Source organism: Schistocerca americana, chromosome 5 (assembly GCF_021461395.2).
Source record: "Schistocerca americana isolate TAMUIC-IGC-003095 chromosome 5, iqSchAmer2.1, whole genome shotgun sequence".
NCBI classification, from domain to species: Eukaryota; Metazoa; Arthropoda; class Insecta; order Orthoptera; family Acrididae; genus Schistocerca; species Schistocerca americana.
The window spans coordinates 134619993-134636905 of NC_060123.1; the positions used below are offsets into that span (position 1 = coordinate 134619993).

The following is a 16913-nucleotide window of genomic DNA, read 5'->3' on the forward strand; positions in this document are numbered from 1 at the left end:
GCCATGTGAGATTGGAATAATAGAGAATCATGAATGTGGTTCGATGAACCCTCTGACAGGCACTTAAATGTCATTTTCAGAGTATCCATGTAGATGTAGAAGGCATTTTGTTTAGTGCCACAAAGACACTGGGAAAACCATAAGCCCGAGGAATGCTTCTGTTCAGGGACACAGCATCCACAGAAGTCCGGCATTAATGAGACAGGAACTGTGAAAAGGCAGTGGAGGAAGTGATTCATGCCTGGGTTGTAGGAAAGGAGAGTGTTGACTATAGATTGAAGATACTGATCAAGCAAGGTAGATGATCTTTCTTCGAGGATCTTTCTGTGAGGGTATTATAATCACTCACCATTAGGAAGATGGGTGGAGCTTGGTTTGATGAGCATTGGAAGCAGATAAAGTTTGAATGTACAAGTTACGGTTTTTTCTGATGTGGCAGGGGAGATGAATTCATATATAGACAAAACAAATGAAACACTCAAAAGGGAAAGAGAAAATGAAAAGAAACTTCACAGGTTGAGAGGGCATGTGATGTTTTCCCAGTGATTACAAAACTGAAAGAAATTTACAATGAACTTAGCGGTATGAGCCCACTTGTTATTAAGATGTAACATCCCATCTGGTGCGGATGCATGCCCTAATTCGGTTAAGAAGTGTGGCGTAAAGCTGTTACATCCTCTTCTGGGACAAGCTGGCCAACAACCGTTGTAACTGGCCGTTGATATCTGGGTGCTGACAATGCTATTCATCAGCAGTCACGGTCACAGTACCACTCCAAATGCAGTAATTTGTGTTTTGGTGTTAATGACAGCCTATGCATGAAACGGTAATTCTCTTGACTAACTGCTGCTAGTCTCTGGCCAATGGTGTGGGATGACACAGAATGTTGCAGTGGATCTCTTACTTGTTCTTGGATGGTAGGCACTGATTTGAAGGTGTTAATGATGCAGTTGGTGCAATCCTCACTTGTCATCATCTGGTAGCTTGACTGTGAGTATTCCTGTGCAGTTCAACATCAGGCCATAGTCATATCTGAATGTCCTCATATCTAGATAATGCATGTTTCAATCAGTGTTGCTCAACATCTAATGCTGTTCACACCCCATGTATGCCCTACTAGGGCTGTTAAAAAACTAAACATGAACAGTCCTAATACTCTGCTGGCCATTCTATCTGTCATAGAGAATTGGCAGCTTAATTATTAATGTACCCACTGATGGTGTACACATGTAGAAAGTTACATTGGCAGCTGACCATGTTTTCTGGGTGCAGCAGCTAGAACAACCTTCTGAACATTTAGTCTGTTATGTTTATGTGCAACCTAGCTATCAGATGTTAGTGAATTCTTGCCTTTCCTTTTATTATGTTACTACCCAACTTTTCCAAAAGACCATACTTTTAAAGAACATACAATGCTGCAGATTGCCACATTAAACAAATGATATTCTGTTGTCATATATATCAGAAGGATTCTGGGTCACAATAATAATAATTGGCTAGTCTGTCATACAACAGTGACAACAAAATTTAAGCATTTTGAAACCAGTCATATGTTCTTAATTCAAATCCAAATTAATCATCACAAAAATTATTGTCTGTTGTGCACTGTTTTAAATAAATGTTGCTTAAACTATATTGGCTCATTGTATGTGTTTGTAATTGCCATTTGTAGTCAAATGCAGAAATTAGAAGAAGACTACCACAGACTTCAAAGTTCTGTTGAGGCTACAAAGAAACTTAGCTCACAAGTACAGCTTTCTGCAGAACACATTACCTTCTTGCATGAAAAGGAGAAGAGCAAGACTGCATCCCTTGAAAAAAAGATTGTAGCCCTTGAAGGTAAGTCAGTAGAGAAGAATCTATGGATACACGCATTTTTAGAGTTAGTGAAATATAAGTTAATTACTAAGATCCAATTGCATATATTGTCATTTCACAGAGAAATAATAGTTTGAATTTTATTGTCACTGTTACATTTCGAAGTCTTTTCTGTCGTCTTATTTCCTCCTTCTGTTTTTGCCATCACTTTCTATTCACCTTCTCCTTTTTTACCGTAATCCAGAAACTCTTTGCCTTTACAAATGTCTGCTTGTGTCTGAGTATGTGTGGATGGATATGTGTGTGTGTGCGAGTGTATACCTGTCCTTTTTTCCCCCTAAGGTAAGTCTTTCCGCTCCCGGGATTGGAATGACTCCTTACCCTCTCCCTTAAAACCCATATCCTTTTGTCTTTCCTTCTCCTTCCCTCTTTCCTGACGAGGCAACCATTGGTTGCGAAAGCTAGAATTTTGTGTGTATGTTTGTGTTTGTTTGTGTGTCTATCGACCTGCCAGCGCTTTTGTTTGGTAAGTTTCATCATCTTTCTTTTTAGAAATAATAGTTTATTTGTTGCATTATTGATTGATTCATTCATTTGTCCATTAATCTGTGAAACAATTTGAAACAACAGTGATTAATGTTTTATGTTGGTGATCGAATGTTGTAGCAGCCTAATGTTTTATTTGAAAGACTATGACTGAGGCGATAAGTGGGGATCATTTTACCTGCTGTGAAAGTTGTTTCAGTCAGATTTTGGCTGCCCAAAAATGCTACATTCAAAGAATAGATGTTTTTCATTAGTCAAGGTCATGCAAGTTTGCACTTAGTTTTAGCTCCCCATGCAGGGTGCATGGCATGGCATTTACAGTGAAATTTCTAAAGTGCTCGTAAAAGATTGAACAGTGGAGGTTCTTGTCAGTGACTGCAACTTCATATTCACAGGTGATGTCATTTCTATGACTAGATATAATCCTTGATACCATGTAAGAATTTTTCTCATTTTGCCCTTTGGTGTCTAGGGGTTCACCAGCACAACCCACTGACTGAGTTTATACTTGGGTAGTTTAACAACACATTATCCCATTTTTTCTTGCTGATCAAGCACTTTCATATTCAATTTCTTTACTTGTTTCCACACATCCCACACAATATCTTCCCAGGCTTCTTCATCAAGTCCCCATTTTTCCCAACTTTAGCTGTAAACACTTTGAAAGCCAATGAAATCTTTCTACCATATACCACTTCGTATAGTGAGAATCCAGTGCTTTCGTGCTCTTTAGGATTGTATGCAGCTATGACATAGGGCAGATAAACATCCCAGTCATTGTAATTGCTGTTCACATAATAACCTAACATTTTGCTGATAGCACAATGAACACATTCTGTTCTTCTATTTGAATGAGGGTGGAAGGGACTAGTTATTAGTTTCCAGATTCACAATAGATGACACAGCTGCTTAATCAGCTTGGCCTTGAAGTTAGTGTTCTGATCTGTAATTTTGTGTTGGGAATGCCAAACTTGAATAACCAGTTGTTTACCACTGCCTGTGCCACGGTAAGTACTTGTTTATTTGGGATTACAATTGTTTCAAAATAATGTGAAAAGTGGTCCGTGATGGTTAAAATGTAGCAGTTGCTCACCAGTGTTAGGTTGAATGAACCCAAAATGTTGATTCCCACTGTTTAAAATGGCTCGGCTGCCTCGGGTAATCTTTGCTGCAGTATTTGTTGATGACTGAGATTGGCACATTGTGCCCATGGTATGCAGTTCCTCACACCCAGGTCAACTTCATGTCTCCCCTTCCTCTACCACTATTGTTCAACTATTCAGTGATAAGTTGTTCTTCGTCATCCATGATCTGATAATACATGATCATGAGCTTCCTTCAACACTTCAACTGTCAGTGCTGTGGGTACCAAAATACATGGCATGAACTTTATCATCCTATACAATAGCTTATTGTGCTTAATTAAATTCACTTAATTTTAATGCCCAACAAGTTAATCTGCATGAAGGATCCTTCAACTGTAATAACTATTTTAATGCAGCATGCTCTGTTATGACTTTGACTTTCCTAACATATAGGTAACAGTGAAACTAGCTTTAAGTAATTCCATTCAGCTTTATTTAACAGCCTCAATGAATATATTACTGGTTGTTCCACGCCATTCAAATCTTGACTTAGAATGCATCCTGTCACCTGGTTGCATGCAACACAGAACAGGAGACATTCTTTCTCATAATTTGGGTACCAGGCTAGTTGTTAGCATCTCTTTCAGTTGCTCAAATGCAGTTTGACAGTCAGTTGTCCACTGGTATTTTATATCATTTTTTTAACAAAAGAGTTAATGGTTCAGTGATTTCACCAAACTCTTTGACAAATTTTCTATGGTAATTACATAAATCTAATAATGATTGGAGTTTTTTCACAGTTTGTGGTGGTAAGAAATCAGGGACAACACATATCAAACTTGGGGCAAGGTTCACACCATCTCAACTAATCACATGACCTTAATAGTTCACCTTTGTGGACACACAGTGTCACTTTTCAATATATAACATTCAGCGTACTAAAATCAGCTTCCTCCATCTGTTGTGTATGCTGCTCAAGACCTTTAGAAAACACAATAATATCATCTTAACAGACCATACACTGATGTGGTTTTAATCCCCTTAACACTCCATTTAATTGCCATTGGATTGTATCTGGTGTATTCTCAAGCTCAAATGCCATCTGCTGAGTTTGGTAGTGTCCCTATGGAATGGTAAATTAGATCATTGTCTGATCTTCTTGAAACCACTTCCAACTGGTGATACCCCTCTTTAAATTTGTTGTGGAGAAGTATTTACATTGACCCAGGTTGCCAAATCTTTCAATTATATTTGTAATACAATATGCTTCCATCACGGTTCTTGTGTTCAGATATTGGGAATTGCAACAAAACCTGTGTTTGTTCGTCCTGTCTGATGATTTTTAGGCACAGTGACAATGTGTGCTTCCTGTCGACTATCTCTATCCTCCATATGCCATCCTTGATTTATGAATTCCTCCATTACCATTTGCAAGTACCAAAGTGTATGGTATGGCTTCTTGTAAACAGGATTTATCCCTCGACAGGATTTTATGCCATCATGGGCATCACAGAGAATGGACCACAAGGACTGAACAAATCTGCAAATCATATTGACAGTGTTTACATATCTATCCTATATTTCCATTTTAAATGCTGTTCTTTTTCATGTAATGCAGATGTATTGAAGATTTGCTTGCGACAAAGGTCTCCACGCATGCTTTCTAAATCTTCCACATCTGGGATGTGCAGATTGACAATTAATAATCCTTTTGGCCGAGCCACTTCATCAGAGCCAAAATTATCCACACTCAAGAGACAAAACAGTGTGATGTATTAAATTTGTCACTGTGTTCAAATGGCTCTATAACAAACAATATATCATTCAGTATGTCAGTACCCACACTCGCCCAGAGCAATTTTCCCATACCTATCGGTGCTCTGTCATGCAAATTGAGCCTAAATGAACACGTATGCCATTTATTTTGCTTCCACTTTCACAATCCGTGAACCTTGCGACAATGTTTTATTTGCAGTGGTTGTCCCCAGAGGCAACAGTGTCCCACTGGGTTCAGTGGTGCACTGTGAAAGATCAACTTCTTTGTGATGCTGTTTCAGAAAATACAGCCCAAGGATTGCGTATTACTTTCGTCCAATATGCAAACTGAGCAGTGTTGATTCCAGTGATTTATCATGATATCACTCTCCTTGCTTTTTACTCTAACAGTTCCACGCACGATTCCCCATCATCCTATCACCCTCTTTGCTTTTTACTCTGACAGTCCTCTACACGATGCCCCACCACCCTGTCACTCTCTTTGCTTTTTACTCTGACAATCCCTCGCATGATGCACCACCATCCTGCACTTGTAGCATATCAGTTGATGGCATAGTTCCTGAATGTGATTCACACTTACAGAACTTTACATCTGAGAAAAAAATACTCTGATTACCCTGCACCCAAGTTACCACGTCTACATCCTCCAGTTGCATAGCAACCTTAATGGCAGCAGTCAGATCCTATTGATTTTCCATCAATACCCTCCTCGGTGTATTGGGTGGAAGTCCTCTCAAAAACATATCTAGCACTCTGTGTTCTGCCTCTTGCAGAATAATTTATCTGCCTCATGGGACTGTGTTAACTCATACATTTGCACACTGATTTTCCTAATTATATCAAAGAATGTTTCCAGCAACTCTTTTCATTTCCGGGACATCTCATTAAGTTACTCCTTAAAAAAAATATAGCACTATTTTGCTTGTGGTAGCGCTAATAGTCTCTTCTTGAGTTGTTCAAATTTTTGTGCTTTATTCAACCCCTCATGATCCATGACACACATCTTTGCCTCACTCACCACTCGTAGCTTGCTCGTGTGCAGATGTACCTTGTCCAAACAATTATCCAGACTAGCAACAGCTTCCAGATTGTTGGTAAATGCAGACACATCCTCATTCACTTTACTAGAAAAAGGAGCCACTAGACTAGCTGCAATGGGATCCACAGAAGGAACAGGTCCACTTTATGAAGCTTGTGCATGTAGCATCCTATTTAGTTCACTGTGTCCACGTGCATTACCTGCTGTTGAAGTGTCCACCTGCCTTTGTAATGTGTTGTCCCTCTCCAACAGTTTGGTGATGTGCTTCACGAAAGATTCAGCTGGTTCCTGCATCATCATTGCTTGTGTTTGTAGCATTTGTGTAACCTCTATAAACCAAAAATACAATACACATAAAGTACACTGCACATCAACAAAGCGAGGACAGCTACCACAAACATTTAGGCATAAGTGAAAAAAAATTAGAGTAATCCTTGTGATGGAACATAGCCCATTGAGACTCTGAGCATTGATGTGCCTCTTTCCCATAATGTCGGAAAGTATTGCACGTAGCTGGTACTGCCGGCATACACAGCAGTTCATGACCCACAAAATTATAATGCTGGCCTCTCACAGGCTATGAATAAATAGTACTGCAACAAATCTGTAGGTCACTCAGGTTTCACAAATTGTACCTTCAAGTTCCTATGCACATCAATCTATCCTTGACTGTGTACAAAACAGAAGAAAAAGGTCACACAAATAAAAAAAACCTCACTTACCAAAGCTGTATTGCTGAACTGCACATTATGGCTGGACCCTGGATCCGGCTGCAGGTGTCAATAACCATTTCTGATACCACTTATAGAGCTCAGGGTGGCAAGCTTCCTGTGGTGGTTGGTGGAAGCAGGTTGACAGAGCTCAGGAGGCCAGTAAATCATCACCACAGGTGGGTTAGCAGTGGAGTGGTGATGCTGGCAGCAGCTGAGGTAGGCCCACAAGTGACCCACCGGTTGGTGGGCACTTAGTTGGCGGCAGTTGCCTCAATGCGAACAGCAGGGCCGCAGCTAGCAGTGACAGGTTCTGGAGGTGGTGACTAGTTGATCTATGTAGACTCATAGAACATTGTAGGATTGCTCATCAGAGCTGGAGGCTGGCTCCAATACCTGTGTCTAAAAGTGAAGATTGTTTATATGGGCTTGACCCATCCCTGTTTTGATGAAGCATCAGTTCCTAACCCATAAGCCACAACAAAGCCACGACTTAGACGTAAGGCAATCATGTCACCCATGCCACAGCAGCTCTGACTTTCTGCTGCATAAATACTGTTAAGCCCCTGGTTCCTCTGGTTTGCTGTTGCATGTGGTAACCACTTTGAAGACAGTACTTGTTGTATCAGCTGTATAACTTCACCTGGCCATCCCAAGCTGACCTGCTTCCAATAAATCTTGCATTCTCCCAATAAATCTTGCATTAGCTATGGATAGTGTCCCAATTTTACCTAGCTGTGCCAAGTAAATTAATTGCGGCACAACGGTACACACATTGCATATTAAAACAAGATGACATTACCGCTGCTTGCATTCAGGGTGTATCTAATAATTCTAAATCTTTTACACAAAGTGATAGATCATAAACAAAAATAGAAACAGCAATAATTTGGCAATAGTTCAGTACTATTTACCAAAAATTACATTTATATTTTCCAGTTTCCTTCAGAAGGAAGTTTATAGTTTCCCTCACTTTTGGGCTTGAAAAGTACCGTCTTAAGTGCAGAATATTGTCTCATGATTCAACATGAAACTTAGAAAATATACAATACTCCCTACGTTACACAAGCAATATAAAGGCCTGATATGGCAGAAAGTGTCACATGACTCAATTTCACCCAATCAATAAGTGCCCGTACAGAGCTTGGTGAAGTTCTGTGGTCTGTGCCATCGGTGGTGCAGTGAGATAGGACAGCACTGATGCTGAACTGAGATGTGTGTGCTGGAAACTTCCCCAAAAAGTATTGTAGCTTAAAAAGTTTGGTAGGTTAGTTAATGCGAACAGTGTCACTGAGATGACATTATGTCAATGTATTGTCATCTTTGCTGAGAACATGGTGCATCTGTTCAATATGGTCTTTAAAAATAACATGTATTTGTAGGTTACAGTGGAAGGTAGCAGCTTGGTGATGAGAAAATGAGATGTGAGGATTGGTTAGATCGATGAGTTTTGCCTGAGACAATAATGTTATCTCAGTAGTTGTCACAGCATGGGATATCAGCTGTTAGTTATTTCAGATGGTGTTGAAAAATGGCTGAAGTTGATATATGAAAGGAATGTACTTAAGGGGATATAATCCAAAAGATGTAATCAGAACAACAATATGTTGACACTATAGACCCTACGGAACTTGCAAGTATGCATCTTCCAGATCAATTTAGAAAAGTATTGCCCAGTTACCAAACTAGAATGCAGCTTGTAATGCTGTAGGATGGGATGTGAATTGATAGTGACTTAAGTATTGATTGTAGCCTTAAAATCAATTTAAATACACACTTAGGTTAGGATGTCATTGATGTATCCCAACCTGGATTCAAAAACGGGTGCATATTTTTGACAGACCTGAATATTTTTAAAGGGAATGGAGTTATACATGAAACTGACAGGATTCAAGATTGAGAAAACATAGAGTGGAAAGATGTGCAGCCGACATGTGTTTGCAGCTATGGTGTCTTGAAGCCTGTTCAGTTCAGGGAGTGTTGGACTTGATGGTACGTCACTTGTGTTGTGACCATGCTGCATACATGAATGGCATGTTTGTTATATGTAACAATCTTATGAGTTGATGTCTGCAGTATACATCTACATCTACATCTACACTTATACCCCACAAGCTACCTTACAGTGTTTGGAAAAGTGTACTTTGGATACCACTGTTAACCCCTTTTCCTGTTCCAGTTGTGAATGTTGTGGAGAAAGAAAGATTGCTGGTAAGCCTCCATGTGAGCTCGAATCTCTCTGATTTTACTATTATGGTCTTTACAAGAGATTTACATAGAAAGAAGCAATATATTGGTTGACTCTTGTAGGAACATATGCTCTCGAATGTTCATGATGTTTTCATATTTACTAAATGAATCCATAATGAAATGTGCTGTTCTTCTTTGGATCTTCTCTGTTTTCTCTACCAATCCTATCTGGTGCAGTATTCAAGTATTGGTCAAATGAGGATTTTATAAGTTACCTCCTTTGTGAGTGGGCTACATTTCCTGAGAGTCTTCCAATGAATCTCAGTCTGACATTTCTATTGCCTGTGATTAGTTTTATGTGGCCATTCCAATTTAAATCACTCTGTGCACATTATCCTCAATATTCTATGTATATGACTGCTTCTAGTAATTGTTCTGCAATCTTGTAAACATACAATAATGTATCTTTTTCTCTATTTATGCGATTACATATCTTGAGAATCAGTTGCCAGTCCCTGTACCAAGTGTTTGTCCTCTGTGGCTCTTCCTGCAATTTGCTACAGTTTTATTACATTATGACTTTTCTGTATACAGTAGTATCATCCACAAAAAGCCCCACAGAACTTCCAGTGTTGCACAATAAGCCATTTATAAGTATTGTGAAAAGGAATGGTCCTATAACACTCCCTTGGAGTATGCTCAAAGTTACTTGTATCTCTGATGATTTCTCTCCATTGAGAATGACATGCTGTGTTCTATTTTCTAGAAACTCTTCATACAGTCACACAGATGGTCTGATATTTCATATGCTCATATTTTGTTCACTAGGTGGCAGTGTGGAACTATTGAATGATGCCTTCAAGAAGTCAAGGAACATGCCATCAAACTGGCTGCCAGTATCTACTGCTTTCTGGGTCTGGTGGATGAATAAAGTGAGTCGGGTTTCACGCTCTCATTTTCAGTGCTCATGTTGAATCCTACAGAGGAGATTTTCGTTCTCTAGAAATGCTGTAATATGAGAGCGTAAAACATGTTCCAAAATTCTACAACAAACTGATGTCAGAGATATAGTCCTATAGTATTGTGTGTCTGTTCAATGACCCTTCTTGAAAATGGGAATGACCTGCTCTTTTTTTCAATCATTAGAAATGCTTCAGTCCTTCAGCAACCTACGTGAGTTTTTTTCATGTACTCTATAATATTGGTATCTCATATTGGTATCTCCTGAGGTTCAGTGGCCCTTCCTCTGTTGAACGACTTTAATTGTTGCTCACTTATCCCATAATCATAAACTTGACATTTGTGTGATGATTTAAAGGAGGAGCTACAAAGTGATCTTCCTCAGTGAAACAATTTTGGAAAAAATCTTAAATATTTTAACCTTCTCTGTGTCATCCTCCATTTAATGTCATTGTAGTCACAGAGAGTTTGAATAGCTGGCTTTGATCTATTCACTGATTTAACGTAAGAGTAAATCTTCTTAGATTTTCATCAAGTAGGTAGATACAATTTTACTTTCAAATTCATTGAACCTTCATGTATGGCACTCCTGATGCTAAATTTGGCTCCATACAGTTTTTGTTTGGTGGACAACTGAATTAATTACTGTGTATTTTTCAAGATTAATGAGGAAGCAGGCTGTGCCTATCAAATGCACCTGTTGCCTGATAATTTCAACTTAAAGAAAAAGATGCATGCAAACATTTGATATTGGACACCAGCATATTGAAGTCATGGTCTCGTGGTTTGCATTTGCAAATTATCTCCATGTGACCCTTTTCTCCACTTTATGTACACACTTCAGTTCAGTAAGGGCACTAGGCTTTTCAGTGGTATCAGAAACTATCTCTATGAAGTAGATAGGCAATTCAACGCTGGGACCTATGAGACCAGTTAGCAAATTGCACAGTTAGCTTTGGAGGGTGTCCCCTAAACAGTGGATCAAGCTCTCTGGTTGTAAAGGCAGAAAACTGTCGAGCTGAAGAAACATGACTAGGACTGTGGAGGGTCATGTGATGGTGGTTGAATGACAGCAACTTCACATACATCAGGACATTCTTGTAGTTTCATGTCCGTCAAGTGCGCTATTTAAAAAGTGGAAGCAATATGGAGGACTTCTGCAGCTGAGGGGTTAGAAAGCTTAAGAGTGTTGTGCCAATCCTCTGAGGTCAGGAGTGAATTTGACAACCATGTCTAGAATAAGAGCAATTGCATAATGTTTTTGACATCCATCACATGTGGATCACAATGTCATCTTTCAGACAATTCTGAGCGATGCGTGATAGCACAGATTTGGTTTGTTGTAACAAAAATGAAACTGCAAGCAGGAAACCACAACATGAGTTTCACCACAGAAATGACTACATAAAATGTGTCAAATTCTGTCAGAAGTTAGAGCTACAAGATTAGTAAGCAGAGTGAGCTTCCATAAGAGCTGATAGATTTTGGGAACTGATAATGCAAGAGAAAGAGATTTTTGAGTTTGTGCTCTTAGTACATGATATGGGTGTGTCAATGTAGACATTTCTCTTAACTGGCCCAGTTCTTCTTATCATCCAAAAAGGAAATGAATAATGGTGGCATTGTTGAGTGGTCAGGCGAGCTTGTCAGAACCCCTTGTGCTGCCTGGTGCTGTTGCAGGAATGCCAGTAATAATGTAGGTTCCTCCTGGTGTTTTTTGTTTTGGATGAGAATAGTTTTCTGCTGGTAACACTGCTTTCTTGAAACACTATAAAAGCTGTGGATCCATGGCGAAGCATTCTTAAATCATATAACTTGTGTTTTTTCAGAAAGGCATTTGACTCATCTTAATGCCAATTTTATATTTGGACAGTAGAACTTTTTTCGAGGAATTCACATGCACACAACTCTGTCTCTGATGATAGTAATTTAACAAAGACTGATTAGACTTGCAATACCTGTCAAGTGGATTATCTGAATGGGATGGAAATCAGTAGATGTGATGTACATGTATGGACAAGCAAATGATTACAATTTCAGAAAGATTGGATGATTTCTTCAAGAGGACAAGCTTCACCAATTTAGAAAGTCAATAATGTGGTGGCCCACTTTGGGCACTTATGCAAGCAGTTATTCAGTTCGTCAGTAATTGGTAGAATTATTGGATGTCCTCCTGAAGGATATTGTGCCAAATTCTGTTCAATTGGCATGTCAGGTCATCAAAATCCCGAGCTTGTTGGAGGGCTGTGCCCATAATGCTCAAAACTGCCAGTTAGGGTTTGGCAAGCATGAAGACAAGCAATAGAAACTCTCGCCATGTGTGGGCTGACATTATCTTGATAAATATAAGCCCTGGATGGCTTGTCATGAAGGGAAACAAAACAGGTCATGGAATATCATTGATATGCTACTGTGCTGTAAGGATGTCACAGATGACGACAAAAGGGATCCACCTCAGGCCATGACCCCTGGTTGTCAGGTAGTATAGCGGATAATAGTCAGATTGTTATTCTACTGCTGTTAAGGTCATCTCCAGACATGTCTTCACAGGTCATCGGGGATCAGTTCAATACTGTCATTGTAAATGCTGCAGCTCTAGGTAAAGCTGAAGTTGACAAGATTAGTAATTTTGGGTAGAAAGCAACGATATTTGGTTTTGCCAAGCTGAAGCACAGATTCACATCACCAGCATTGCAACCGAAACTACAAAATTTAATTATTTACTTCACAACTAGAGCCATTATTTGTTGAAAACATTTTTGGAATTTGTTGCCGTATCTGAATCTCAAAATGATTATTGGTTGGAGAAGGGCTCTTAACAATGTTACAGAAGAGTGAAGAGTACCAAATAAAATGATTAGTTGATGAACAGGAGTTAGGGGACTTTAATGTTGATTCACTGAAAGAGTGTAATAGGAAGAATGACCTGGAAGTCTTGCTCGGTTCTTTCAATTTGACATCTGTCATTAATTTTCCTACTCGGGTAGTAAAGGACAGCAGCACATTGATAGATAACACTTATATAGACCAAGGTAGGTTTAAAAACATTAATTCTTGTTCTGTTGAGAATGGGCCTTCTGATCATGATGCTCAGCTAGTTACAGTATATGACATAGCTCCATTCAGTAATTCAAAACTACCCTCCAAAGTTGTGTGTTCAATTAATAACTCAACAATTAGAAATTTCAGAGAAAATCTTCAGCAGCTAGACTGGGATGAGGTGTACAAGGAACCCGATGCTAATTTAAAATATAACTTATTTCATGATACACTTGTAAGAGAATTTGAAAACTGTTTCCCCAAGAAAGTAGTTAAATCTAATTATAAGAAACCATGCAAAAAATCTTGGGTTACTAAAGGAATAAAAATATCTTATAACCACAAAAGGGAACTGTATCTAACAACAAGAAAGCGTAATGACCCAGAAACAGCCAAATATTATAAAAACTACAGTGCTACATTAAGAAAGCTTATTAAAAAGTCTAGAAACATGTGCATCATGTCTGAGATTAATACCTCTGATAACAAAATCAAAACAATTTGGAATATTATTATGAGGGAGACAGGACAACCAAGAGTACTGGATGACGGCATCACCATCAAAGCGAATGGAAACTTGATAAACAACAAGCCGGAAGTCGAAAATATTTTGAATAATCATTTTTTAAATGTTGTAGAGAAAATAGGATCTAAATGCTCATTAGAAGAACCAAGGCAGTTAATGGAAGAGGCCTTACCCACACCATTTGATACAATTGAAATTCCACCCACCTCTACTTCTGAAATTAGGAAGATAATTAACTCTCCCAAGAATAAAAGCTCACATGGAATTGATGGCATTTCCAGCAGGATAATAAAAGCTTGTTCCCAAGAAATAAGTGGGATTCTTAGCCACATATGTAATAGCTCTCTGAAGCAGGGTATTTTCCCAGATAGACTGAAGTATGCCATTGTTAAACCACAGCATAAAAAAGGGGATACGTCTGATGTCAACAACTACCGCCCAATCTCTTCTGACTGCCTTATCCAAAATTCTTGAAAAAGTAATGTATTGTAGAGTAGTTTCACACCTTTGTAAAAATAAGGTTTTAACAAAATGTCAGTTTGGTTTCCAGAGGGGTTTTTCAACGGAAAATGCTATATATACTTTCACTAATGAAATATTAAATGCTCTGATTAACCGGAAGTCACCCGTTGGGATTTTTTGTGATCTATCAAAGGCTTTTGATTGTGTAAATCGTGAAATACTTCTAAATAAGCTCAAGTACTGTGGTATGAATGTAACAGTGCTCAAATAGTTTAAATCATACCTAACTGGAAGAGTGCAGAAAGTTGAAGTAAACAGTTCACATAATATGCAAAAAACTGGTGATTTCTCAAACTGGGGAACAATCAAGAATGGGGTGCCGCAAGGTTTGGTCTTGGGCCCTCTGCTGTTCTTAATATATATTAATGACTTGCCATTCTATATTCACGATGATGTAAACCTGGTACTTTTTGCTGATGATACAAGTATAGCTATCACACCCGACAGACAAGAATTAACTGGTGAAATTGTAAACGATGTTTTTCAGAAAATCATTAAGTGGTTCTCTGCAAATGGGCTCTCATTAAACTTTGACAAAACACAGTATATTCAGTTCCACACAGTAAATGGAATGACACCACTAATAAATATAGACTTTGGTCAGACATCGGTAGCTAAGGTAGAATATTCAAAATTTCTAGGTATATGCATTGATGAGGGGTTGAACTGGAAAAAAGACACTGAGGATCTGCTGAAACATTTGAGTTCAGCCACTTATGCTATTAGGATCATTGCAAATTTTGGCAATATACATCTGAGTAAATTAGCTTACCACGCCTATTTTCATTCTCTGCTTTCATATGGCATCATATTCTGAGGTAACTCACCATTGAGTAAAAGAGTGTTCATTGCACAAAAACGTGTAATCAGAATAATTTCTGGAGCTCATCCAAGATCATCCTGCAGACACTTATTCAAGGAGCTAGGAATCTTCACTGTAGCCTCACAATATATATTCACTTATGAAATTTGTTATTAACAATCCAAACGAATTCAAAAGTAATAGCAGTGTACATGGCTACAACACTAAGAGAAAGGATGATCTTCACTACTCAAGGTTAAATCTAACTTTGGCTCAGAAGGGCGTAAATTATGCTGCCACAAAAGTCTTTGGTCACTTACCTAATAGCATCAAAAGTGTAACAGATAGCCATATAGTATTTAAAAGGAAATTAAAAGAATTTCTTATGGCAACTCCTTCAACTCAGTAGATGAATTTTTGGATGTAGTAAGTGGGTAATTTCCCAACGGCCCTCCCCCCCCCCCCCCCCCCCCTCAAAAAAAAAAAAAAAAAAAGAAAAAGTGTCATGTAATATTTTGTCTAATGTAATATCTTGTATAGACACCTTTTATTGACCTGACACGTTCCACATCATTACGAAGTGTCGTATTCATGATCTGTGGAACAAGTACTAATCTAATCTAATCTAAAGCAAGTCAATTGTTAAAAATTAAAGGTTATGAATGAGCATTACAGGCTAAAAGATCCTCAAAATGATGTGGTTACATAACCTCCCACCCTTATTTAAAATACAGGGTGATTCAAAAAGAATACCACAACTTTAGGAATTTAAAACTCTGCAACGACAAAAGGCAGAGCTAAGCACTATCTGTCGGCGAATTAAGGGAGCTATAAAGTTTCATTTAGTTGTACATTTGTTCGCTTGAGGCGCTGTTGACTAGGCGTCAGCGTCAGTTGATGCTAAGATGGCGACCGCTCAACAGAAAGCTTTTTGTGTTATTGAGTACGGCAGAAGTGAATCGACGACAGTTGTTCAGCGTGCATTTCGAACGAAGTATGGTGGTAAACCTCCTGATAGGTGGTGTATTAAACGTTGGTATAAACAGTTTAAAGAGAATGGGTGTTTGTGCAAAGGGAAAAGTTCTGGATGGCCGAGAACGAGAGATGAAAATGTAGCACGCATCCAGCAAGCATTTGTTCGCAGCCCAGGAAAATCGACTCGCAGAGCTAGCAGAGAGCTGCAAATTCCACAATCAACTGTATGGAGAGTCCTACGAAAAAGGTTAGTTATGAAACCTTATGGTCTGAAATTGGTTCAAGCACTGTCTGCAGCCGATAAGATTAAAAGAATCGATTTCTGTGATTTTATCCTTGCTCAAATGGAAACAGATGAATCTTTCGTTTCAAAGATTGTGTTTAGTGATGAAGCAACTTTCCACACTAACGGGAAAGTCAACCGTCACAATGTCTGTATATGGGGCACTGAGAATCCGCGGGAAACAACTCAGTATGAACGTGACTCGCCTAAGGTGAACGTTTTCTGTGCCATTTCAGCCAATAAAGTTTTTGGTCCTTTTTTCTTCGAAGGTGCTACTGTAACTGGACTACAGTATCTGGAGATGTTAGAGAATTGGCTGCTCCCTCAGCTTGAACAAGAAGCACAACAATTCATATTTCAGCAGGATGGAGTGCCACCACATTGGCACTTATCTGTCCGTAACTACCTGAACGTCAACTACCCGAGGCGATGGATCGGCCGCCAGGCAGCCCGTGGCAGAGCACTTCATCACTGGCCTCCAAGAAGCCCTGATCTTACCCCCTGCAATTTTTTCTTATGGGGGTATGTTAAGGATATGGTGTTTCAGCCACCTCTCCCAGCCACCATTGATGATTTGAAACGAGAAATAACAGCAGCTATCCAAACTGTTACGCCTGATGTGCTACAGAGAGTGTGGAACGA

General features: G+C 39.0%; 1 protein-coding gene across 1 annotated transcript in view; it reads left to right on the forward strand.

Moving 5' to 3' along the window:
- Positions 1-16913, forward strand: part of LOC124616240 (myosin-11-like) — a 216342-nt gene that overhangs the window by 112194 nt on the left and 87235 nt on the right. Inside the window, exon 5 of the mRNA XM_047144544.1 lies at positions 1673-1839. Within this exon, the coding sequence (XP_047000500.1) occupies positions 1673-1839 (167 nt within the window). The remainder of the gene's footprint in view (positions 1-1672; positions 1840-16913) is intronic.